General features: G+C 53.0%; 1 protein-coding gene across 8 annotated transcripts in view; it reads left to right on the top strand.

The window, feature by feature from the left end:
- ARHGEF7 (Rho guanine nucleotide exchange factor 7) overlaps positions 1–25,704 on the top strand; it is a 103,850-nt gene that overhangs the window by 52,490 nt on the left and 25,656 nt on the right. For 6 of the 8 annotated variants that reach the window (XR_010383559.1, XR_010383558.1, XM_064492962.1 and 3 more), the window contains 8 exons: positions 3,253–3,454; positions 6,630–6,718; positions 15,060–15,154; positions 15,381–15,476; positions 18,360–18,482; positions 23,414–23,552; positions 24,168–24,227; positions 24,942–25,088. Coding sequence is in view for 6 of the 8 variants with exons in the window: in XM_064492962.1 (XP_064349032.1) it covers positions 3,253–3,454; positions 6,630–6,718; positions 15,060–15,154; positions 15,381–15,476; positions 18,360–18,482; positions 23,414–23,552; positions 24,168–24,227; positions 24,942–25,088 (951 nt within the window). In the remaining 2 variants the exon portion in view is untranslated. Of the gene's footprint in view, positions 1–3,252; positions 3,455–5,277; positions 5,914–6,629; positions 6,719–12,252; positions 12,583–15,059; positions 15,155–15,380; positions 15,477–18,359; positions 18,483–23,413; positions 23,553–24,167; positions 24,228–24,941; positions 25,089–25,704 lie in introns of those variants that run through there. The other 2 variants (XM_064492966.1, XM_064492965.1) reach the window with 2 other exon arrangements.

Here is a 25,704-nt window from a genome sequence, read left to right as displayed (position 1 = left end):
CTCCGACAGCGCCTCCAGAGCACGCCTTCCGAGTGGGGAGTTTGTGGGTTCAGAAGTGAAGGGTCTGGACTGGCCACCTGTCCTCTGTGCCCCCACCCCTGACACCTCCCTGTCCTGTTCTTTGTGGAGTGTCCCTTTCTGAAGTAGGAAAGTGTCACTGTGGGCCTAACCCATGACAGTGGGGTGGACGTGGGGCACCTCCTGTGTGGCATCCCCTCGTGTGGCCCGGCTTGACCCCTAGAGGCCTGCTCTGCGCATCTGTTTTTTTGTTCTATGTCGTGTTCTGTTGTTGGACTTTGGCACCAGCTCGTGGCCGCACGTTTTACCCAAAGCTGGATACATCACAGAAAGGATGGTGTGGTGGAGGTGGAGATGGGGACAGACGGCTGACAGAGGGGACAGCAGTTTGCGGCCTCTAAGCCAGTCGCGTCCTCCGGACCAGACGGGGGGCAGTGTGTCCCACCCGAGGGTGAGGGGATGGCGGTCAGCCCTGCATCCAGGCCAAGTGTTGCAGAGAGATTTCTTTACTGACTATTCTAAGTATTAAATATTAAGTATGCGTTACATGTACAATTCTTCACATAAATCTGTAATGTATTAATGTGAATTGTTAAACATTCATGACTCACAGCAGAGCATGTGCAAACTCAGGTTTAAGCAGATGGGTGCATATGAGGTGCTCAGAGCTCCGTCAGCTTCTCTTCCTGAAGTTCTGCTCGGCGCTGTGTTTGTGCCTTGTCCTTTTCTGTCCCTGTTCAGTGACACGTGCACCTGGTTGAGAGAGTCAGGTGATCCTCGCAGACCTGCTGTCAGGAAGAGTCAGCGGAGTCGGCTACTTCCCGTTTTTTTCTGTTGGTTCTGTAGGTAATTGTCTTTGTGTCTCTACCGAGAAGGCCTTATGTAAAGCTGGATTTTTTTTCCTTTTTTTAACTTGACGTGTTATGACTGTGGACTTCCCCCAGGAAAGAGGGGGCTCTGGGCTCTTCCACGCCCCAGCCTTCACCTGCTGAGCGCAGCTGGGTCCCCCCGTGGCTGAGCCCCGCCTGGCTTCGTTGAGTGGATGTTGGTACAACATCGTTATGACCCAGACTCACCACGGAGCCACCGTGTGTCTGGGACTGTTCTTTCCTGATGACATTCTGTTGCCTGTCGAGTTTTCTGTGCACCGTTTGCAGATTGCAGGCCCAGTCTTTTGCCTGTTTTGAAAGAGTCTCTTCTTGGCCACTCAGACGTGTTAGGACTTTACGGTTGCCTCCTCCTAGGAAGCGGCCCACTTGAGGGCTGGCTGGCTGGTTGCCACCAGGCTGCGCCAGCTGCCGCCTGTGACTTCATCAGCCCTGCAGGCTCCCTGTGACTTGAGCGACTTCCTCTGCCGCCTTATGTCTTCATTTTTTCTTGGTTAATTCATCTGTTTTGGAGTACGTCTTTTACTAACTTCTTGAGGAAGGGCGCAGGGGAGGTGAGGTTTTTCAGACCCTGCATATCCTCAGATGTCTTTTTAAATCCAAATACTAAGAGTTTTTGGCCCTTTTGCAGTTTAATTGTGATGTGGCTTAGTCCAGACTCCTTTAGGCTTATCCTGTTTGGGGTCCACTCAGCTTCCTAACTGTATGTTTGCGTCTCTTGTCGCATCGAGGACTTTTCAGCCTTATTTCTACACTCCTTTTCAGCACTGGCCTCTTCCTCCTCCAGGACTTTGATGGCCCCAGCCTCAGATCTTTGTCAATTCCATGAGCCCAGGGGGCTCTCATCATGTTTCTCCTCTCTGTCAGTTTGAGTACATTTTATAGGTTCTGTTTCATTTCTGGGATTTTCTGTTTTGTCCGTCCGTTTTGAGAGAGCTTCGTCTTGGTCTTAGTACCCTTGTCCTTTCTCGGTTGGGCTCTTGTCTTCCTTGTCCTGGGACGAGGAATGTTTTCGGTTGTGTCCTGAACCCTTTGGAGAGGGTGTTAGGAGGAGCCGGGCCCTGCTTCAGTCTGTGTCTCTGCAGCCGTGGCCCTGGCTGTTCTGTGCAGTGGCGCTGGCCTGGGCTGGGCGGCTGTGGTTCTAGTGACAGGTTAGTTTCCTCGTAGTGCTGTCTGGTCAGACGCCTTTACCTGGTGTCACTGGGGCTCCTGCTGGAGCCCTGACAGTGCCTCTGGATGGGAACTGGGGAGATGCCGGGCCGGCTCCTCCCCTGCATGGGCAGGGGGTGCTGCCTGCTGCCCCTGGGGAGTGGGCACTAGATTCCTGCTGCGTCCCTGGTGCTGATGCAGCGCTGGCACTTGATGGGGCACAGCACGTCCGACCCCGTCCCCTTGGACACCCGGTGCCAGATGAGCGGCTTACCCATTGTCACCAGATGAGTGAGCCTGCCTGCTGCCCCTTCCCTGCCCGCTGACCAGGGGAGCAGGCTTTTCTTGGGGATTTTCGTTGATTCTTGTTGGCAGTTCCAGTCGGGGGTGGATGGAGGTTAAAAAAAATTCTAGCCAGTCTACCTTTCTCTTCTGGGTTTTCTGTAATTATGCTTAATCTCTGAGAAAGATGCAAATTAAAATGAAGTACCATTTTTACCTGTCAGTTCAGGAAAAATTTAAATGTTTGGCAGTATCCAGTGTTGGTGAGTATTTGAGGCAGTGAGAACTCTTAGATGCCGCTGGCGGGAATGAGGCTTGGTGTGGGTCTGTAGGACCTTTTTGGAGAGCAATTTAGGAATAGGTGTGAAAATTTCATGTGAGTTACCTTTGTTCTCTGATCTGAATTTAACAATTTGATTTATTTACTGCTGTGTTCAAAGACAGATGTGCAGACAGTTCTAATGCAGCCTTGTTTTGCAATAGAAAAATATTAGGACCAGCCTCATTGGTTAACTCTGCACTGCCATACAGTGTAACGCTATGCAGTTAGTTGAGACTCAGGTAATTAAGTCCTGCTGAAAAAAAATGATCACAGTATTTTAACTTGTTGCAAATTACAGAGAAGTGTGTACCATGTAATTCTGTGTAAATGTCCGTGAAAGTGTCTGCATTTACGTAGGCGTAACAGGGGCAGGAATGAGACCTTTCAAGCCATTAAGAGGGTTTCCTCTGGGACTGGAGTTGGGGTCGGGGTGGTCAGGGTGCCCGGCGGGAGGTGGGGACCTGAATGACTCTAGTTGTTCCTCTGCTGCGTGACCAGGGCAGCTATGCTGCATTTGAAGTAGTAAAGTCTAATCTGATCATAGTGACTAGGCTGTACATCCCTCACGGACTGTTCTCCCTTCCCCCCTCTCAGGACATGACGGATAACAGCAGCAGTCAGCTAGTGGTACGAGCCAAGTTTAACTTCCAGCAGACAAATGAAGACGAGCTCTCCTTCTCGAAAGGAGATGTCATCCACGTCACGCGAGTGGAGGAGGGGGGCTGGTGGGAGGGCACGCACAACGGCAGGACCGGCTGGTTCCCCAGCAACTACGTGCGCGAGGTCAAGTCCAGCGGTAAGTGGCCGGCAGGGCGGGAGAGCCGTGGACGCGCCCAGGACACGCCACTGGGCCCGGGACCCGGCCCTGGGCTGAGGGGCAGAGTCTCCCCCTGTGCTTTCTGTCCCGAGGGAGCAATGTTCACCCCACGCGGGTGCTGGGGTGAAGGGCCCCGGGGTCACAAACCCGCATGTCATCCGGTTGTGACATCAGCAGTTTCAGAGCGTCGCGCTCCCTGTTGCTTTCCCTTCCTGAGGAGAAGTCTGGGATCTGCTGGGGTCTAGTTTTCGGGCTGCGCTGGTACGGAAGGTGGTACGCATCACCCTCCTCCGGGCTGGTGTCAGGACTCGGGGTTGCTGCCGCGCGCAGGCTGCGCTGCGCTGCTCACCCTGGGCTCTTACCAGTCGGGTGCAGTTAAGTGCTTTCTGTCCTCTTCTTTGCACAGATAGTAGTGGTTTAAAATGCGTCACGTTCTTTATGTTTTCTGTAATTGCTCAACAGTATTTTGTTGACTTTAAAGTCCTGTTCAGGGGCGTACCTTGTTTTGAAAGGGAGTAGGGGGACTTGGCACTTTTTCGTCTCTGCTTAGGTGTGGTTCATGCTGTGGAATTGAAACTTATCTCGAAGGCCTGGGGTCTGTGATTCAGGTCACCTGGGTGTGGCTGTGACGGGTCTCAGTGAGTGCGCGCTGCTCTGCATGGCCTCCCTCGGGGGCGGTGCTGTGCTTCCTGAGCACGGGCGCCCGGCTGCCACTCCCTCCGTGAGCCAGGTCACTAACTACGAGAGGCTGGGGCAGGACTGCCAGTGTTAAGAGTGCCATCCCGTCGTCCTTGCCTTCACAGGTGCCTGTGTGTGTCTGTGTATGTGTGTAATATACGTAAATGTATATAAAATTTGTGTTCTCACGGAGCTTGGTTATAGGTGGTCAGATGAGGTGTAAAACCAGAATAAGGCTTCAAAACCAGTGACTTAAAGGGGAAGAGCGTGGCTGGCTGGAGAGAAGGGAAGGGGGTGAGGTTTGGGAGATGAGCCTTGTATTGGAAATACTGTCGTGTGATGCAGTTTCTCTGTTCTGCGTGGGGAGGTGGTGCTCGGTGAGTGGTGCTGAGCAGGGCCGGGTGGACAGACGCAGGGCAGGTGCTTCAGGTCTAGGATGAGGGTCAGGGGCCTCGCTTGCAGGGTCTGGGGGTTCGTGTGCTCAGGTTTGTTTGCCTGTGCCATGCCGTGTGGCACAGAGCAGGCGCTCACTGAGTGATAGTTGCTGCTATTTTTTTTAAGGTAGCAAAAAAAAAGATTCTAAAAAGTGAACCTAACAGTTTTGATATAACAGGTATTTTCTTAGCAATGACTTCAAACAGTAAGTATTGTAATAAGGCAGCCAGCAGCCCTGATTCATAAAGGTTTCTAGTGTTGGATTTTTTTTTAGGAATAGCACATGCCTGTTCTTTTTTTAATTGTGGTAAAAAATTTATCATTTTAACCATTTAAAAATAATTTTTATGTGTACATTTCAGTGGCATTAAGAACATTCACATTGTTGGGCAAACCTCACCACCATCTATCTCATAACTTTTTCATCTTCCCAAACTCTACCATCAAATAATTCCTGTCTCCCCTGAGCCCCTGGCAACCCTGTTCAACTTTTTGTCTCAGTGGATTTGACTTCTGAGAACCTGGTGTGAGTGGAGTCATGCATCATTTGTCCCTTTGTGTCTGGCTTATTTCACTCAACGTGTCTTCCAGGTTCATCCACATTGTAGTGTGTGTCAGAACGTCATTCCTTTTTATGGCTGAATAGTATTTCACCATATGGTCACGCCACTGGTAAGAAGACCCCAGACCTCTGTCTCTCCTGTCTTCCCACACTACCACCACACTGGGAACCCTTCCGAAACACATTTCCTTGGAAAACCCACACGTCAGGCAATTTGCTCACACCAGCTGGGTGTCCACAGTTCAATTCGGTTCTGGTACCATCCACGTGGAGTTAGGGTCACAGAGGTTGAGGGCTCAGTCCCCAGGCTGACCCCACTGTGTACACTGCAGGCCACAGGTGGTCACCTGTGCTTCTGACTGGCTGTAAGCTGGGGCTCCCACGACCCTCTCCTGGGGTTTGATGATTTGCTGCGACGCCTCACAGAGCTCGGAGGATGCGTGGCCTACGTTTCCTGGTTTAGTGTTTAATGAAGGGCGTGGTGGATGGTCCCGGGAAGCAGCCAGCCAGACTGGCGGCCCTCGGGGTGAGGGCCAGAAGGGTCCTGAGCTCAGGGGTTTCTGTCCCTGTGGAGTTGGATGCCACCCTCCTGGCACGTAGGTGTGTCAGCAACCTGGAAGCTCTCGAAAGCCCCTGCTGTTGGGATGTTATGGCGGTTTCGTCACGAAGGCACAGCCCAGCACTGACGGCCTCCAGCGCCTCTCGTCGCCCTGGCAGCAGTGTGACGCCAGAGCTTGAGTGACTCTCGCTTGCTGATCCACAGGTGCTTAATGAGCACGCACGCTGCCGCTTCCTGAGTTTGCCATTTTTCAGTATTTTCTGTTTATTTTTGACATGGAGAAGTGACACAGTGCAGACTGAGCTCTGGACGCCCGTGCTCACTGGCTGTGAAAGAGCAGGCAGGGCACGAGGGGGCTCAGCACCTCGTTTGTGCTGCTGGGAGGAGCCTGTGCTCTCACCCTCTCCTTCGCTGTGGGGTGGGTTTGGCGTGTGCATCTGTATGTGCGTGCACACGCCTGTGCGTTAGGGTTCAAAAAGCACCCAGGGTGGTGCTCTGTGCTGTCCCTTCCAGGCACAGACTTTTTGGGCGGAGAGAGTGTAAAATGTAAGACTGGCGCTTCGAGGCACGTGGGGACCCGGCATGACACACAGTGGGGTCTGGGGTCTGATGGCTTGTAACTTTCTGGAACGTGGGAGTGAGCGTCCCTGTGCAGCAACATGATAAACGACACTCACGCCTTGACGTTCTTGGCTCCGTTGACAACAGTGGCATGGAATCTGTCGGAGGTGTTCGGCCTGAGCCGGGGGAACGGGCTGGGGAAGCAGGGAGCTGACGGCGATAGGGAGAAGGTGGGGCTGTGCCGCCTCCCTCTGAGGGCCGTTGAGGACCAGAAGCTGGCACCGTGTGGGCTGCTGCGGGTTGCTGCGGGTGGTCGTCTCTAGGGTGGAGCCGTGAAACTGCCTCCATCTTTATTTCAGAAAAGCCCGTGTCACCCAAATCCGGAGCCTTGAAGAGCCCTCCCAAAGGATTTGATACGACTGCCATTAACAAAAGCTATTATAATGTGGTGAGTAATTGCAAAACATTTTTATAGAATAACTTATGTTTTGAATGTCTCTAAAAATTAGCAACGTAGAATATAGGTGGACTGCCTAGAGTAGGAAGATGGATGTAAAAACCGTCAGCTGTCTGCCACACAGATAGGCCCTCCGGTAATGGTCTGCTGTGTTGCTTTCCGGTCTCCGTGTGTGTGTGTCGTGCTCTGTGTTTTGTGTTAAGGTGTGGCGCTGTACTCTGTTCTCGTTGCCCAACTTGGTATTGTGGCTGTTTCCCTGTATGGTTACATGTTTTCAAAAATGTGATTTTACAACATGCCTAATGTGACTTAGAGACCTCGTGTGCGTCAGAGACCCCCCTGCCCGTGTTGGTGCAGACTGCCGGTCCCCAGACCAGTGCAGGTCCTCGCTGGTTTTGTGTATTAGCACGGCCTTCCCTGGGACTGACGTGCGCACATGCAGAGAGTGCGCAACTGGAGGAGGGCGTCTGTGCGCCACACGCAGTGAAGACAGGTGTTTCGGAATCCTAAAACTTGCTGCATTTTGAAACCTGGGCCGTTTGTGAGCTCAGAAGATCTGTGGAATTAAGTCTGACACCTCAGCCAGACCTCCGTTGTTCCTGGACAGTTGCACGTGCCGGAAACTGTGTCAGGCCCTGATTCAGATGCCATTTCATGTCCCTGCGACGGCCGCGTGGTGTGATGAGCCTGCAGGGCGAGCGTGGGTGTGGACAGTGTGCACAGAGGTGGTTATTTCTTTCCCCGCTCCCAGTCTTTCTTACTTTCTTGATCAGGAGATGTTAATCTGAATCCACGAGACTTTGAGGTTTTGAACTAAAACAGCAACTGATGAGTGTTTCCCCGCGGCGGTCCCTCATCAGGAGCGTTTATTTCCTGCGCTCAGCTGTCTCCGCTGCATTTTCCTGTGCTTACCTGCGTTTACCCCCAGGCCCAGAGGGTTTGTTAGACATGCACTCTGCAGGGCTGGCTCCAGGCATTGGGGCCGCAGCAGTGAGGGGAAGGCCGAACCTTCCCTTGTGGGCTGGCCCTCTGCCCCTTCTGCCCTGCGTGACCCCCCCTTTCTGTCCCCTGGTCTCTGAGCACACCGCCCCAGAGCCCCGGCAACCTGGCCTCCTCTGTTCTGCAGGCAGCTCCTTCATCCACGTCTCTCTGTCTGGCTCTGGTTTCTGCTCGTTCTCTGTGCAGCTCTCCATGCTCCTGGTCTGGACTCCAACGTCCTCTGTCCGAACCCTAGGGCTTGGGTAGGTGGGGGTGCCTGCCATTCCTGGCTGAGCTCTGCCCTCCACTTCCTCCGGGACGTGGCTCTGCTGTAACATCTTGGCTTTTTAGTGGGTGAAATGTGTTGTGTGTGTGGTTTTCTGTTGCAGCCACAGAAAGGCACTGTGCGTCCTGTGGGTGGTTCTTCAGGGCTCACAGCAGGAAAACTTCTTATGTGAGATGTTGGTTTCCTTTCTGGGGAAGGCTCCGGGGGTGAGTAGTGCAGTCTTACTCCACAGCGATGCTCTGGAGGCGGACCTCCGTGTCTCCTGTTGGTCTCTGTCCAAGTATCGTATCAGAGGAGACAGGGCGGCCCTGCGCGAGTCGGTGCCAGCAGCGCTGGCCTGGTCTCCTGGCTCCTGCTTCCGCTGGGTGTCTTGTGGACCTAGGTGGCCGTGCTTGTGTGGAAGTCCCGGAGGGCTCTTCTCAGCATTACAGGTTCTGTGATCCTCTTCAGACTGAAATGTAACCAGTACCTTTTTAGGTTTCCTTCTTTAACTCTGCTCGTATGGGGACACGGCACATGTGCTGTTCTCTTTGAATCAGCCAACTCATTCAGGATGACGGGAAAACACCTTGGCTTTAAAATCACATCCACGTTGTTTGCGTAGGCGGTATTAGTAGATAGCGCAGGCTGAACTGCAGTTGTTACGGACATCAGCTTGCAGAGCTCATGCAAATGGTTTGTGGAAGTTTTGCAGTGAAGAAAACTGGTCAGTGATTAGGCCAGGAATCAGTTTCAGCTTTCCTGAATCCCACGGTTATAAATACAGAGACGTAAAATATGGGACGCAACATGACACACAGAACAAAATGAAATAACGTGACAGACGTTTTCACACCTCCTTGTGTATTTCTGCATGTACAGAAAACTGTGGAAGTATAGGTATTTTTAAGCTCACTGAGAGACAAGAAGGCTCTCCAGGAGGTGAGATCAGTGCGGGCTGATGCTACTGGAGACAGTTAACGCGAAAGACTTGGGTCCCCACTGGGGTCAGTGGAGAGCAGTTAGGACAGTGTTCGGGGTGGAGGTGCAGACATTGAAATCAAGCGGCAGTGAGGAGACGGGTGAATGGGGGTGGGCCTGTGTCCTCCTGCTGCTGTGCGGTGGCCAGGGTAAGCCAGAGGAGCGCTGGGCCTAGGAGGTGATTCCTCGTGACGTGCGCTGTCGGTGGGAACGTTCGTCGTCTGTCTCCTCCTCTCCTCCTGGGACTCCCACCGGGCATGTGCTGATGAGCAGGGTGGTGTCCCATGGGTCTCTGAGGTGCTGTTCATTTTTCCTCACTTTTTCTTTCTGTTCCAAAGAGTAATCTCTACTGATCTCTTTGTGTTTGCTGATTATTGCTTTTGCTAGCTCAAATCTGATTTTGAGCCCCTCTAGTGAATTCTTCACTTTATTTATTGTACCTTTTAATTCATAATTTCCATTTGATTATTTTTGTAGTCAAATCCAGGCTGTAGCTGAGTCATTGTTCTTATAGTTTAATTCTTTAAACATAGTTTGCTTTAGTCCTTTGGACTTTTTTTTTTTTAAGACTCTATTATTTTAGAACAGTTTTAAATTTGCAGTGGAATTGAGAGAGGGAGAGACTTTGCATGCCTCCTGGCCCCGCACGTGCAAGCCTCCCTTAGCACCGGCACTGCTCACCAGCTGGTGCCTCTTTACCAAGGATGAACCTGCGCTGATGTATCACAGGCATCCAAAGGCCATGGTTTACTTTAGTGCTCGCTCGGCACATGCTGTGGGTTTGGACAAACACTCAGTGATATGTGTCCTTCATGTCACAGTGCCAGGCAGCACTCCAAGTTTATTTTCGAATGTGGAAAGTGGCTGTGGATAATTGGATTGCCCTTCTTTTGGTGGTGGAGTGGAGGGGGGTGTGTGGGCTTTGCGTGCAGTGTTCGAGCACCCGGTCGGTGGGCTGGCCTGGAGGAAGGCCCCCATCCGCCTGCACAGTCGAAGCTCTGTGAGTGAGGTTGCTAACGCTGGCCTTGGCCTTGTGGTATCGCTTAGAGGGTTAGCAGTTAGCCTCTAGGTGCCCAGTGAAGCTCTTGGCCCTGAAGAGGTGTTCATGGCTGCTAGGAAGAACATTCAGAAGCATTTGGGGCGCCAGGCCTCACCAAGGCCACCATACCATGCTGTCTGCAGACAGGCACCCCGTCACTTGGGAGAGCTGTGGTGAGGGGTGATGGGTTCATGTAAGTAAAGGAAGCGTGCCTGTGACCTGCCTGAGCTTGATGGATCTGACCCTGGAGGAAATGCACCTTTTCACAGGAACGCACACCTTTCCTGGTAGAGACCAGAGAAAGCACTTCTCCTGTAGAAGCTGGATGCCCACCTCCAGAGGGTGAACGGTCTTTCATCACCTCTTTTAGGGGGCGAGGAGTTTCCTCAATCACCTTGAGAGAACGAGGTTCCTTAAATACGTCTCTCTGGGAAGGTACAGGTCCCCACGGCCTTAGTGTTCAGTGATGCACGTGGCTTTATTTTTCAGTCAGTCTCTCTAAACAGGGAGCAGCAGATAGAACGCTGTTTGCTCCCACTCGTGTGGAATAGCACGGTAAGGCGAGGTAGCTTTTTCTTTGAAAGACTGCAAACACGATGTAGTAGGTAGCAGCCACCAGTTTTAATGAACACACAGAGTAGACGGGCATTTTTTATTAGATGCTGTAGCCGACTCCTCCAGGTTTTTCCTGTGCTGCAGGGCAAGCTCGCGCCCGTCTGCCCCCTCGGCTCCTGGAGTTGCCTGGAGCCTGTGCGTGCTCACCCAGGGAGGGCCTGGGCCTGGGGCCCGGAGGTTTACCCAGCGCTGCACTGACCCCAAGCCCTGGTCTGGCACCTTACATCCTTTGTGGTCCCCTTTGCTTCTCCCCGCCTTGACCAAGATTGCTTTTCAGTGCTGATGGCTGACGTCTCCGCTTGGGCGCCACCTCAGGTGCGGGGCCGGGGTGCGCGGCTCTGTGCCCAGCGCTCCTGTGTGCCCCCTCGTTCACGCTGCGGTGAGGGCCTGCTGACGTCTGCCATGGAGTCTGCTGCCCCCCGTTGTCCTGTAAAGTCCTGCTTTGTACGGATGAAGTGTTTGGTGGTGGCAGGAGCTGGGCCGGGTAGTAGCTAAGACTTGCCGTAGGAGTGAGGGAAGGATTGCGCTGTGTGATTCTGGGAAAGGCCATCTTGTGACGTAGTGACTTCCTGACTCATGGAGTCACGTGAAGTAGCTCCAGACAGGAGCCCAGGTTGGGGCTGGAATGCTGTACTAGGTGGTTTGTAAGGGTCCTTGCTGCCTTAAGTCAGGGAGCCGACACTCCTGAGTCTCCATCACAAACCAGTGAAAGGAGACAGACCCACAGACGCGTGCTGTCCCGGGGGGGCTGTGGCAGTGCTGGCATGTGCGCCCATCCTGGGCTCCCCACGCACCTCGGCGCGGGCGTGCCGGCCTCCTGGGTGGCGGAGACCAGGCTGGGCCTGCAGCATTGGCTGTAGCTCTCGTATAGTAAGCCTTCGGCATTTGGAGGAAATACATCCCAAGACCTTGTGAATCCCCAACTTAGAAACTATAATAACTTAACTCCTTTTAAAAGACACAGTAACACTTTACGCGGCCTCCCCAGACTCTTTTTGAGAGTTACTGTTATCAGGTATGAAGTATTCAGAACCGGCAGAAGTCAACAGGCGACACCGAGTGAGTGATACACACACTCGGCTGGTGGGGCGGGGGCGGGGGTCGCTCCCCGCGTCCTCCCGGCCTCTGGCTCTGGATGGACGGGGAGGGCCTGTAGGTCCTGCTTCCTCCAGCCCCTCCTTTCCCTCAGGCTGGTGGTTTGTAAGTGGCTTGGGTCCTTTCCAGCAGTTTACTTTCTGAAACGTGAAGTGCTGGGTACAGCCTAAATGGACTGGGCTGAAAGGGACCGTGCAGTGGTGGTTCTTCCTTGTGGGCTGGGGCTAGTTGCGGGGGTGGGAGCGGGGTTACAGTAGCCATTGCGTTCTGGTTTTTCCTTTGTGTTTGTAAACCAGGCTTATGTTTTTGAAATTTGGTTTTAGTTCGTGATGATCTTAACTGTATCTGGATCAAATCTTTAAAAAATTAATGTTACTGTTTCTTCTCTTGTGTGTAAATCAGTTATTTATTTTTAAAGGACTATCAATGACATATAGAACAGAACATGTGACACCAACCAAAATGTGTGGTGGCCGTTGTGACTCGTTTGTAAAATGAGCAGTGCTCAGCGCTCCCTCACTGTGGCGGTGACGAGCGCCTGTGGGCTGCAGGGCAATGAAGTCGGCCCTTTGTTTTGCTCTGCTTTGCTGTAGCGGCTGACAGTTCAGGGATTGTCTGTGTGGCTTGCCCCATGTCGTCCTCCTGTGTGGCACTATTGTTTGACCGGACGTGGCCGTCCACGCCTCATGCCCTGGGGAGAGTTCTCGCAGCTGAGCTCAGCCCGCATTCCTCCTGCTGTGGAGGGAAGGCCACTCTTCCGTGAAGGCTGCCTGCATACTCCGGGACCAGCCGTCGTGTGATGGGGCCCTGGTGGCTGGGCCGTGAGGTCTCATGGGGTCCTGCAGCAGCCAGAGTGTGCAGAAGTCGAGAAAGGGGAGACAGGTGATGGCTGGAGTCCACAGACGCGCTTACGTGCCCAGGGAGGGATGTGTGGCCCCTGGCAGAGTGGACGGTTGGCGTCAGTGTGACTCGCTGAGCAAGTCTTGGTCATGTGTTTGTGGAAAAGCTAAGTGTAACTGTGATTATTTGGGTGGGAGTATTAGAGACCTTGTCCAGAGTGCGTATTTGAAGATAATGTTTACATCTGGTGGTTGAAATTAACCAACTTAACTGTCTGAGTAAATGCAGTTGTTCGGAGAGGACTTCGGCTTGGTTTCTGACACGGTCTTTGGGAAGCTGTTGTATCTGCGTGTCTGCTTAGTGCTGCGATTAAGGCACCGTCATCTTGTTCTGCCGGCACTCGGGACATTCCTTTGACGTCACCCAGGAGCTGTTCTTCTGTTTTCCACGTGTGCTGTAAGCACCGTTGCTCATAGTTCTTGATATTTGTAGTTAAGGCATGAAATCATGGTTTAACCTGCATTTTAACATTAGAAAAGGACTTTATGTCTTATGCATCTGTGACGTACTTAGTTTTCAGGTTTTTTATTTTCAAGTACAGGATCTCGTTATACTTGGCTTGCCTCACATTATGTTGAAGGCTAAGATGTGGTTTAAAGTGTGATTCTCTGATGCATGGTCATGTCACACTGCACTCTGTCCACCAGTCCTCGGGCTCAAGGCCCAGGGAGCATTTCTTCAAAGGAGGGCATTGTCACTGTAAGATCAGCGCCCACACTGCCCGACAAAGAAGCCCTCTCCCGGAGCCGCCCCTCCTGTCGTCCATGAACAGCTCTATTCAGGAGGAAGCCGAGCGCAGGTCAGAGTGGAAGAGCCCGATTCTCCTCATCTCAGAGAGCGCGGTACCGAGTTACTCAGGCAGGTTTGCACTTACTCATGGGTGACTGCTCTCTCCTCAACGCAGGAAGCAGAAGCGAGCAGAGACTCATCCACGTTGCTTGTATTAATGCTGAAATCTCAAGTTAGTTTAATGATTACTTTTCTTAAATGTTCAAACATACTTTTTGGTTATCAAAAACCGGGGGTAGAACACTGAGCGTGTTTGATGTCTTTATTCTGTATAATTTCTTCTGTTAGATTAATTTAGGTTGATGCGTTAGTTTGGAAGAAAATTAGCACATTTTAGTGCGTGCACTGAGTTTCTGATGACAGCAGCATGTACTGGCTGTCTCACGGGGTTGAAGGAGATAGTTGAGGAGGGGTTTCAACTTCTCCCGCAGCCCAGCCAGGGAAGGCAGCGGGTGCAGCGCGGCATCGGGTGAGGGCTCACCTTCTGGCTCTGCCGTTCAGTGGCCCTGTGGTTTTGGAGAATTCACTCAGCCTCTCTGTGCTCAGTCTTTCCCTCGGTAAGAGGAAAAGGTTCTCCGAGGGTTCGGGATACTGGCGAGGCCCTTTCCTCAGTGCCAGGAGTAGAGTCAGTGTCCATGATTCGTCTGCGGCAGCCCCACACCCAGGCCTGGCGCCTTCTCGCCTGCCTGCCCCCCTCCCCCGTCCCGCCCTGTGCCCCCCGTGAGGCACCTGCGCTCTGGGGCGATCAGTTATGGCAGGGGCCGTGTTGTAGATCAGCCGTTTTGCACTTTGTATTTATCTCTCAACTTTTAGGAGTTGGTAACTATATTTGCTACATAATATAGAGTATCAGGAAACATTTTAATTTCCGGTTGGTTTATAATAATTCTATTTTTTAGCACAGTAGTGACTATTTAAAGGTGGTTTTATGCTGGTAGACCTTTTAGTTTTTAGTAAACGTGTGTAGGATGATCTGAGACTATCATATTCCCTAATGAAGCTCTGTAGTTCCCAGAAATTGACTTAGATTTACTAGATTACTAGTAAACATCATCTTTTCAGTTGATACACTTTCTTGTGTCAGAATGCATAGGTTTTAAGGGTACAGTTTAGTGAGCTCTGACATGCGCATGTATCTGTATAACAGCTGCCCAAATCACGGTAAAGAACTTGTCCACCACTCTAGAAATTTCTCATGCCCCTTTCCCCATTGTCATGCCCCACCCCCCTTTTGGTTTCTGCCGTCATGAATTAGTCTCGCCTGTTCCTGGACTTGCTGCAGATGGAAGATGCGTGAGGTCCTTTAGGTGGATGGCTTCTTTCGCACACCGCAGTGTTGTGGGGGCTCGTCCGTGCATCCATGCTGTCGTGGTTGTCCGTGGTTCCTTTGTGTCTAAACAGACTTGACCTCACTTACCTGATGATGGAATTCATTCCGGCCTCATTCCCGGTATACCTGTGTCAGATGTGCGTGGCTGAAGGATGACGTCAGTTGTGTAGCCTTAGTAATACTTCATCACGTGGATTTAGTAGTTAATAACCACCGGGAGTGATGCTCTTACAAATTAGTATTACACAGAAGCAGCAACGTGAATTGAAAGATGGCGATGAAATTTCCAAAGCTTGTACATCTTAATGTCAAATAATGACTTATTCCTCATTTATTGTAGGTGCTACAGAATATTTTGGAAACAGAAAATGAATATTCTAAAGAACTTCAGACTGTGCTTTCAGCCTATCTACGGCCACTGCAGACCAGTGAGAAGTAAGTTAGATGGTGATTGTGCTAACTGGAGTAGTCATCACCATAGCTGTCCCTTGTATTTTCAGAGAGTAGAGGCCGAGACGCTAGAACAGAACTCGGTGGCAGTTTGCCAGGGACATAGGCAGTGGGCTTACTGAGTGGAGGCTTGGTGGGGCGTTGGGGTGGGAGGGGAGGGGGTGTCAGGAAAACCATTCACATGTTTTCACTGTTACTTTCCTTGCTCTAGGTTGAGTTCAGCAAACACTTCACATTTAATGGGAAATCTAGAAGAAATATGTTCTTTCCAGCAGATGCTCGTACAGTCTTTAGAAGAATGCACTAAGTGAGTAAGACGCTGAAAGTGGCGAAGTTCAGATTGACGTAACTGGTGTTAAAGGGTCAGATTTAGCTGCAGGATCCCCGTTTCTAAAGATGGAGACTGGGTTACTGGGACTCTCCTGGGCACATCAGCTCCTGTAGTAAAAGCTGTGTTTTAGACCGTTTTCACGGTAGGGTCTTTGAGGGAGGGATCTGCTGACCGCTCAGAGAAAGGAGTGGTGACTCCTCAGGCACCACTGGGGCCGGGGGAGGGAGAGCGACCCCTGAGGAGGAAGAGAGCTCGGCCTGTGAAAGGGCCTGCAGGGATGACCGCGTCCTCAAGGAGCTCGTGGTCTGGTGCACAGACAGCTGGGGAAGGTTGTAGAAATAATTACAGACGGCAGCGTGGGAACGCTGTGAGGGGAAGCTGAAGGCAGACTTTGGGGGAAGATAACCAGCATTGAGGGGTGAATGAGTAGGACTTAACCAGGCAGAGGCCAACACCAGCCCCTCCCCGGTTCTCTGACCCCAGCTGAGTGTGTGTAGTTCAGTCCACCTATGGTGCCACTGAGTCAGCCCGGACCCCGCCGCCCAAGGGCCCCATCCCTGAGACTGCCCCACTCAGGTGCCAGCTGCAGTGGTCGCTCACCTACCCACCTGCTGCCCGGCCGACCACACATTTGGCGTCCCCTGACCAGTAATTTGCCGGATGACTCACAGAACCCAGGAAGTTGCTTTACTTATGTGTACAGGTTTGTTACGAGGGGACGGCTCAGGGACAGGAGATGGAAGAGACGCACTCCACAGCCCCCAAGCCTGGAAGCTCTGGAGCCCCCGTCTGTAGGGGTTTTCATGGAGGTCTCGTTACATAGCTGCGAGTGGTCCACTCTGTCTCAGGCCCCTCTCCCCTCCCCAGGTCTGGGGTGCCCACCCTGCAGTCTCATGGCTGGTGCCCCGGCAGCCGCCCCCACCCCGAAACTGTCTGGGGCTTTAGCATGAATTGTTGTGGTTAAAGGGGCAGTTCTGGGTAACAGGCACCCCCGGCACTCAGGAAGCCACAGGGTCTTAGGAGCTGTGTGCCAGGAACGGGTGCAAAGACCAGCTGTGTCTGTGAGGGCGCTGCGGCGGGAGTTGGGGCCGAGCTGGGCGACCGCCAGAGAGCTCGAGCCCCTGGGCCCCCCGGGCCCCCGGGCTGCAAGCTGCCCGTCGTTCTCTTGTAGTGAGGGCTGTCAACTCTGAGAAGAAGGGTCTGCGGTGCAGGGAGGAGGAAGCTCAAAACCGGGCAGATTTTGTTACTATGTTGTTAGAATTCTTTTCCACGTTTTGTAACTACCTGTTGTCTCCAGTTCCTGACTAGTAACTGTTAGGTAGTGCTTTTGTGAAAATGTTACTAAAAGTGACCTTTACTCTTTCATGAAAGCTACTTGAAGTGGTGTGTCCTTGTGGTTGGGTGTTCTAGAGTCAAGTGTGCTGCCTGTGGTCCCCGTAGCTTGTGCCGGCCCCTCGTGCGTTCGTTCGCTCTCCTGCCCCCGTCCCTTGTGGGTCACCCTACGCCCAGAACTGTTAGAGCTGGTGCTCTTTTCCCAAGCATTCTGTCCTGTAAGGGGTCGTGTTTCTTGTGGTAGCAGCTGCCCTGCCCTTAGGCTGACACCACCCTGCCTCAGGCCGGCCTCGCCTTCCCTGCGTGCTGCACGGACCTCCTGACCAGGCCTGACCTGCAGCTGACCCCTGCACATCCATCTCTCCATCAGCCTCTGGTCCGAGCTCTGCTCAGAAACTCTGGTGGCACCTGGTCATTCATGTATTTGTTCTCAGCTGTGTCTTACAGACTGGTCTTCGAGGCCCTTGTACAGGTCAGCTTTTCAGGGGAAGGCTGAGTTAGAAGGCAGTTCCCACGTTGGGATAACCTGGGGGTCCCTCCTCCCCCTGCCGGCGCCTCAGCCCAGAAGAACCCTCCCTTTCTGCTGATTGGCGTGATTTCCCACCGGGCCCTCCCTTCCCTTGGATCCACCTTCTTCCGCTTCTCTTCTTACCTAAGCCCCGCCTGTTCGCTCAGACCCGGGAGCATGGTCAGCCTCTGTTGATGCCGCCAGGCAGTAATGGGGGGACCCTGCGGGCTCAGTTGAGGACGGCCCAGTATATGAGGTTCACCCAGCTCACAGTCAGGTCCTGGCGTTGATCTGAGTCTTTCCTGTCAAGTCAGAGGCTGCTGGGCTGTAATCTGTCCAGGCAGCAATACCAGCAGGAACTGCTGTCTTACGGGGGAAAGCTGTTCAGCAGTTCTGGGCCTTGTCGAGCTCTTCCTGGGATTCACTCATTTTCACGCTAGGGAAGGAAAAGGGGCCCTTACGTGTCCCCTTTTACCTTCTGCTGTTGCTCTAACTGCAGAGACGAAGGCTGGACAGTTTGTGCCGCCCCGCCTGCTACCAGACCCTCGGTAACACCTCGCCTGTTATCAGGCCCTGTCTGATGATGTCCCTGTCAGACCGCTGATTGATGGCATCTGATACTCTGCCTGCCATCAGGCCACAGTGACCCCTCCTGTCGTCAGGCCAGTGCCGCCTGCACCTGTGTCAGGGCTTGCTGGAGGTGCGGCCCTGGGGTCCCGCTCTCACACAGAGGCTGGGCTTCACCACACCTGCTTCCTCACTGCCCGAGGCGGGAAGTCTGGGCTTGGGCACAGGCCCTGGCATCTGGACGCTGGAGGGGAGGCAGCGGCAGGCGGGCATCCGAGGCCGGCTCCTGCCCCCGGCTTCGTGGCAGAGCAGCCACAGCCTGATGTTCTGCCACCCCGTCTGCGTGGCGGTGGCCCACAAGCTTGCTCGTGCGCGTTCTCCGCGTTAGCAGTGGTGGGCTGCCCTGCTGTCGTGGCGCTCAGGGTGCCTTCCCCTGTGCTGCGTGTCTCCAGGGTGCCAGAAGCTCAGCAGAGAGTCGGAGGCTGCTTTCTAAACCTGATGCCGCAGATGAAGACCCTGTACCTTGCGTACTGTGCCAACCACCCGTCGGCAGTGAGCGTCCTCACGGAGCACAGGTGGGTCTCATGGAAGCGCGTCACCATCAGGAGGGTGGGCCGGCGGGCGTCGCGGGGCCCTGTCCAGGGCAGCTGCTTCTGTGAAACACTACTGGAGGTGCGGTGCCGACAGTCACTTGTTCATTCAGTGAGGCTCGTTTTAATTACCGTCAAAGTTAGTGCCTGAGAAGTGCCGGTAAGAAGTCTCTTAACCCCTGATCAGCATCGTTGTAATGGAAAAGGGTGTGTTGTGAAGTGTCCCCTGCAGCCTGCGGACCTCCGGCCGGGGGCTGGACCAGCTGGTGAGTATTTTGGAAGGTGGCAGCGGGCTGAGTCCGGCTCAGCGGGGAGAAACGAGCAAGTGAGACAAGTCAGATGTGCTGTGGGAGGGAGGGCCCTGCTACACTGAGGACTGGGTCTCATTGGAAGGCACCAGGGTGGAGACTGTTAGCTTTAGCTTTTCACCCTGAAGCAGCACTGAAGCAGGGGAAGCAGTGTCCATTCGGGAACACGGCCGTGTGTGTTTGCTGGGCCGCCCTGGGGAGGAGGGCGGACCAGCGGGGCAGGGGCCCTGTGGGCGTTGGAAAGCGCTGGACTGCTGTTTCTGCTTCCAGAAAGGCACACATTTGTATTAGTAAGTGTTGTAGAATATTTTTTCTGGTTTCTTTTGAAAAGAGCAGTTCAAAAAATTTTTAAAGCCATAAATGAAAAACTATGTTAGTAGCATCAAGGTAAATGCCACTGTGCTTCTAATTTAAACATTTGACTTCAACTTACTCTTAACTAATGATTTTCGTTTAAAACTTAGAAGCTCCTTTGGTGACCAGGCGCTGCTGAGCTGTTCATAAATTGAGCTGAGGTTCCAGTGTAGCGTCCCCCTGAGCGTGGCCGGGTCGTGTGGTCATGGTGGGAGGGCCTCTGGGTCAGACAGACCCGGCCTGAGCCTTGGAGCCGCTGGGCCTCGGGGAGGTCGCCTCTCTTCCCTGGTTTCAGCTCCCTCCTCGGGAGGTGCCTGTGCAGAGGGTGTTGTAAGTGTGAGGCCGAACACGCGTTGTCCGGTCAGAGCTGAGAAGCTCAGTGAAGGCTCAGCAAATGCGGATGACTTCATTATCCTATCTGTGTGTCGCCCCTCCAACTCCGGGCGCTCACGGTTTCTCAGAGCACTCAGATACTGAAGCATTAACATCTCTGGTGTCTCCATTTGCGTTAAAGCATCTCCAGTCCTGAAATGAAGCGAGCAGTCTCTGATGAAAGTCACAGTGATGGAAAGAAGGGAGATTAGGATACACGGTGACCACAGATCCAGAAAAACGCAAAGGACCCCCCCTCCCCATCCTTGAGATCTTCCTTGGCTTTCTGGAGGTGGGCCGTGTCGGCGTGTACCTTTCCCAGACCGTGAGGCACGTGTCCAGGCGTGCGCTCCAGCGCCTGTGCTCCTCGGAATGACAGATTACATGGAAATTCCACATCAGTGAAGTGCAGGGATTCTATTTGTGTCTGAAGATTCTTCGGGAATGGTTGATACAGCCGGGGTGGGGAGTGGTAAGCAACAAGTAGAAAGCTAGGGTCGAACTGCGGGACCTCTTGCTTTTTCTCTCATCCCCCTTTCTGGTCGGGGACTGGTCCTCTGGGGTGGGTGGGCAGTTTGGGGGACACGGAAGTGCAGATATGTCCTGAAGGTGACATTTAAAGCAATTCAGGCTGCTGAAGTTTCCTAAAACGTTAAGATTGCCAAGGAAACGCCTGCAGGCATGTGCGGTTTACCTGCCTTCTGTTGTTTTCCTCTGATGGCTGTTTGTGTCGTAGCTGAAACCCAGAATTCCAGGGAGAGAACGCAGGTGCGTTCTGAGTGGGGACCCCTGCATCTCCTTCCCGTGGTGTGTCCTGGAGCGGGGAGGACGGCGGTCACGCTCTGGGAGTGTGTGCCCAGGGGCAGGAGGGTGTCCGGGCCGTGCAGGGCCCGCCCCGTCAGCAAGTCAGACGCCACTGCCCAAGCGGGAGTCTGCGCAGTGAGGCAGGGCTGGCAGAGATTGGTTGCTTATTCTGGGGTCTTAACCTGTAACCTCTCTCCCGCTTCCTCACACTTGCTGAAGCCTTAAGACTCACACTCAGGGGTGGATTAATCTGGTTTTCTGTTTGTTTGTTTGCTTGAACATACTTTTTAAGGACTGATTAAGTGTAGTGTTTTGCAGTCTCAGAGCCTTATTTGCAGTCTCCTGGCCCCTGCACTGTGTTGGCTTGAGATCTGCGTGTGAGCCTGGAGGGGGCACCTCTGGAACTACGGCAGGTGTGCTTCTGCGTTGTCGTGCGGCAGTAGCCAGCCGGGTCCTGACTGCCTGTCTTGAGTGAGTTATGGTTCGTAAGTGAGAGCGAAGGGCGAGGTTCCCTCTCCCTGGCACGTTGGTGTCGCTTTTTGCTTGGCTCCGAGACGGCTCTTTATGTCGGTGTCATCTCAGTAGACACCCCATGTCAGGGCTGCCAGCATCAGGAGAGCTTAAGCTGAAAGGGCCTTTGTTTTGTCAGAAAAGCTGTAACCAGCTATTTCGCCTTGTTTTTTATGGTGGTAATTTTTTTTTAAAAAAATGGAACAAAATACAGTGGTCTATAAAGATTTATAAAAAGCTCTGTTTCCTTAACTGTGTACGTGTCTAGCATTGCAAAAGTGTCATGTTGATATTTATAGAAGTTACTTTTGCTTGCAGAAATTCCACATAGATATTTAGTTGTAAGGGATTTGTGGGGGGAGTGATGAGTATAATTTTCTTTGTTTTCTTAATTTTTTTCTGGCATAACTATATAGTTATGCAATTTCAGATATAATGTGGAAATATCAAAAATGACCCAAAGAGTCTTTCAAGATTTTGCTTGTGGTAGAAAAGGCCCCAGTGGGATTATATTTAAAGGAGTCGAAATGTGCTGTTAGTACCATTAAGTTCCATTTTTGGGGGACTGTGTTTGATCAGTTGCTCAGCACTTAGAGAAATGCCAGTAAAATATAAGTGTTCCCTGCTTAAATCCATCATTTCACCATTTCACTGTACGCATACGTCAGGGGCTGGAGGAGTGAGTAATGCGAAGAGATGGGCACTTGTGAATGAGCACAGATAAGCGGCAGAGCGAGGTAGGAGGGGCCAACGGGCATGGGGTCCTGGGGTCGCACTTGGGTTGACCGGTGGGAATGGAGGCAGTGGCCTTCGCCCGCGGTCTCTTCTGCACAAATACACGGTGATCCGTGTTGCAGGCCCGGGTGGTGTTTGCGGAGACGCATGGAAGCTTCTGCTCTGATGCCTGGTACAGGGCACGTGTCCAGGCGGGCCACCTCCTTCCCTTCCTCCTCCTGACGGCCGCTCCTGTCTGTCTGTCTCCCTGTCCCTGAGCTCAGAGTAGATGGGCCAGGGGGCAGCCCTGAGGGTCAGACCTGGAGCACCTGCAGTTACCCGCCCATCTCTTGTGGGAGGAAGGGGAAAGGCAGGGAGATGGTCGAGTGTGTAACTGTGCAGACCAGCCCGTGGATGCCGCCCCGGTCAGCACTGGCTCGCCCATGACAGGGTCCTAAAGCGTCACTGAGCCTGGCTTCATCGTCCCTGCCCTGTGGTTTCCCAGGAAAGCCAGTCTTCGAGAGCACAGTTACATGCACAGAGACGTTGGGTCACGTGTCGTCTTTGCGAGCATGTGTGCACACGGGACCCGAGAGGTAGCCTGGCAGCCCTTGCGGTAACAGACTGCACCGGCACGCGGGCCGCCTCACAGGCAGCCTTCCTGCTGATGGGGAGGAGAACGTGTTTATTGTATGTGTTGAGTTGCTGTAACTAGGATTTTGTGGAAAATTTCCCTTTTTATAATTTGCTCTGATTTGGTAGTATCACCCAAGTGTGTACATATATTTATTAAAACAGTAAATTTTTTGAAAGGAATATGTGTGGGTGGGCAGGTGGGCGGGCAGGTGGGCAGGCCGGTGGGCGGGCCAGCGGACAGGCAGCGGGGGCTGTTGGCCACGTTGTTGCTGTGTTGTCACGCAGCCTGGAGCCGCCCTCTGGCATCAGGTGCAGGGCGCCCCCTCCCCGGCCAGACGCCGAGCCTCCCTCCGCCTGAGCCCAGGCAGGAGCAATCTGCACTGGGGTCAGGCGCGCTCCAGACTGCAAGGCTCATTTCCCAGCCACTCACTAGTTTTCAACCTGGTATTTGAAATCTTGTGTCTCTAAGTCGATCTAGTTAAGTAGAGTGCCTTCAGCAGAACCACTGCAGTCAGCTGGGGTCAGAGGCAGGTCAGAGGTGAGGGGTCAGAGGTGGGGGGGTCAGGCAGGGGGTGGGGGGTCAGGCGGTGGAGGGGTGGGGGGTCAGAGGTAGGGGGTGCCCGCTGCGGTGCTCACAGCCCCATGGGAAGTCATTTTAGGTTGAACTGTAGGAACGGCCACAGTCACCCCTGAATCAGCCGTCTCCCATGGTCTGGCCTGCGTACTGTACGTATTTCCACCAGGAGCCCTCCCTGTGGCTGCTGTGCCCAGGGAGCTTGGGCAGGGGGCCAGGTGAGCGGGGCGGGGGTTGAGGAGTGAGGCGGACTTGGGACCTGCCCCAGGGGCGGCGGGCTCAGCGGTTCTTCAGGACTTGCGGGTTTATTTTACGGCTCCATTTGTGCTGCTCCTCCCAGTAGGTGACGAGGGTCCGAGGCTGTGTGCCTCCCCACGTCCCAGCCTACGTGCAGGGTTACCTAGGAAACCAGGCGTTCTCTGTCGTGCACACATGGATTTGCTCCTGGTGGGGGCGTTAACATGAGCCTCCTGGGGTCTCCCCTTTGGGGTTAGAAACAACCAGCACGTGGTCGGCTTTGAAAGCTGTAGCCTCCGAAATGTCCAAGCCCCCACCGCAGTCCACGGACCCGGTGTTGGGGGTCAGGGGCTTGTCCCTCTGAATGCTAACGGTGGCCTCTTCTCTCCCCGCGCTTCCTGTGGCAGTGAGGAGTTGGGAGAGTTCATGGAGATGAAGGGCGCCAGCAGCCCGGGCATCCTCGTGCTGACCACCGGCCTCAGCAAGCCGTTCATGCGTCTGGACAAGTACCCTGCGCTGCTCAAGGAGCTGGAGAGACACATGGAGGTACCCCCGAGCCGCTGCCGTGGGTTTCCAGAGTGGTTTTGCTGAGTACCGCACGGTTTTCCCTGGCCCAGCTCTGAGGGTGGCTGTGTGCCCCTTCGTCTCCTGCCTCATCCACCCCTGCTGGCAGAGGGACTTCCAAACCTGGGAAATGTTAAGCTGAGTTATAAACAGCACTGGGGTCCTCCGGGAACAGCTGTCCGTACATGTCAACTGCGTGAGTTGTTGAGCAACAGTAGTAAAAGATTCTACTGATGATAAATATTTACCGTGCTCTCCGCCAGCGACTGTGGGCCTGGGAGACAGCTGGGGTTGGGTTACTGGCTTGCCTAGGGCGCAGCGAGCTTTTTCCCAAAGGGCAGGCCATCTGGTTTCCTTCATGGCTGCTCACCTCTGCCCTTCTGTGACGAGTGGGTGTGGGGGTGCCAGCTTTTCCAGATTACTGTCCATCAGCCCCGTGACTCTCTTGAAGACTGACAGATGGTCCTCTAATGCAGAGAAGAATCGGGCAGGTTAGATGTTGAAAATACTGGGAAGGTTTGAGCTAGTCCACAGAGTGCCTTTCTAAGAAAGACCTTTTCACTATGAGAGCTAACGCTGTGCTTCTTTTGTTTAAAGGATTATCATCCAGATAGACAAGACATTCAGAAATCTATGACTGCCTTCAAAAACCTTTCCGTAAGTGACGAAGCATGTTGTTTTATGTTTTCTTTTTCCCTCAGACATTATTATGGCAAATGAAGGCAGAAAAGTAGTTTTGTCACCTCAAGTTAGATGATGAAAATTTACTTGTGAAGTAGAACTTGGGTTCACTCTGGAATGAAAACAGCTTTATAGTAGTTATTCTGTGGCTGCAAACTCTCATGCTTTCCTGGACTGTGGACACCAGACAAATGGGATGGTAATTGTTTAAGTTTTGAAACAATGCCATAGCTGCTTAGGAATGGCTTAGAACATGTTTTTAACCGCCACCCCGTGTCTTTAGTGACACAGTGTGGAGTGGGGTCCCGGCGGGTCTTTTCATCTGTTGTCATCTGTCTTCCCGACGGTGTTTTCTGCAACACGTGCCTTATTTATAGCACAAGTGGTGCTGACCCTTCTCAGTCTTCTCTGTTGGCATTCACTCATAAGATCAGAAAATACTTCTCTTGTCCAGTCCACGTTTCTTCTGACAGCGGCAAGATGTGCTCTGGTTTCTGCATAGTGTCTGTCCTTCCAGAGCTGTTCGTGTGTGTTGTCTCTCTTGACTTGCTTCCATGCCTGTGAGTCACACAAGTTGCTCAGTAGGTTACCTGTCTTGAGAAGAGGTAAGACACAAAGCAGTGTGGCCAGCACACAAGATTCCACAAGTCCTGGTGTCCTGCTTTACCAGCGCCGTCCTGTGCTTCTCAGGCTCAGTGCCAGGAGGTGCGGAAGCGGAAAGAACTAGAGCTGCAGATCCTGACGGAGGCCATCCGGAGCTGGGAGGGGGACGACATCAAGACCCTGGGCAGCGTCATTTACATGTCCCAGGTCCTGATTCAGTGTGCCGGGAGCGAGGTATGCTGGGGCGCGGGGACACGGGGCACCTGCCCCTGTGCTGGCCGAGCTTTGCTCTCACGCCCCTCTCTGACTTGGCGTTCCTGAAGCCATTCAGAGCCTGGGACAAAAATTGAGTTAAGAGCCAAACATAACTTGTATTAAATGTAATTTGTTTTCTAAATGCTTTTTAGGATTCCTCAGCCACAGTCAGAACTGTAAATTCTGTAGAATGTTACGTTTTCATGCTCATGTATTAGCAAAGTTTAAAGGAAGGTCAAATGATGATGACATTTAACGGGTCTGAAGCCAGATTCTTGTGACAGTAGCCCCACACCGTGAAAACTGAGCAGTTTGTGCCTCACTATTCCTGAGAGTTACATGTTAATTGGGTCAATAGGCAAATACCTCCTTTTGCGTTTTACTCCATCCTTGAGGAGAGTAATTACGGCCATCAAAATATGCTAATGACGCATTTTCAAACATGAGACTCTTAGGCTGGTCAGAAAGCTGAAACTTAACTCTCAAGGCACATTCCTTCCTGCCTGTCGAAGTTTAAAGTAATGCTGCCTCTCTGGGTTCCGTTGGTTCAGAAGAACTTACGGCGTCCTGGTCCGCTGCCCTGATCAGACGCCCA

The sequence above is a fragment of the Camelus dromedarius genome, chromosome 13 (assembly GCF_036321535.1).
Source record: "Camelus dromedarius isolate mCamDro1 chromosome 13, mCamDro1.pat, whole genome shotgun sequence".
Lineage (NCBI taxonomy): Eukaryota > Metazoa > Chordata > Mammalia > Artiodactyla > Camelidae > Camelus > Camelus dromedarius.
This window is presented reverse-complemented; position numbering and strand designations above follow the sequence as displayed.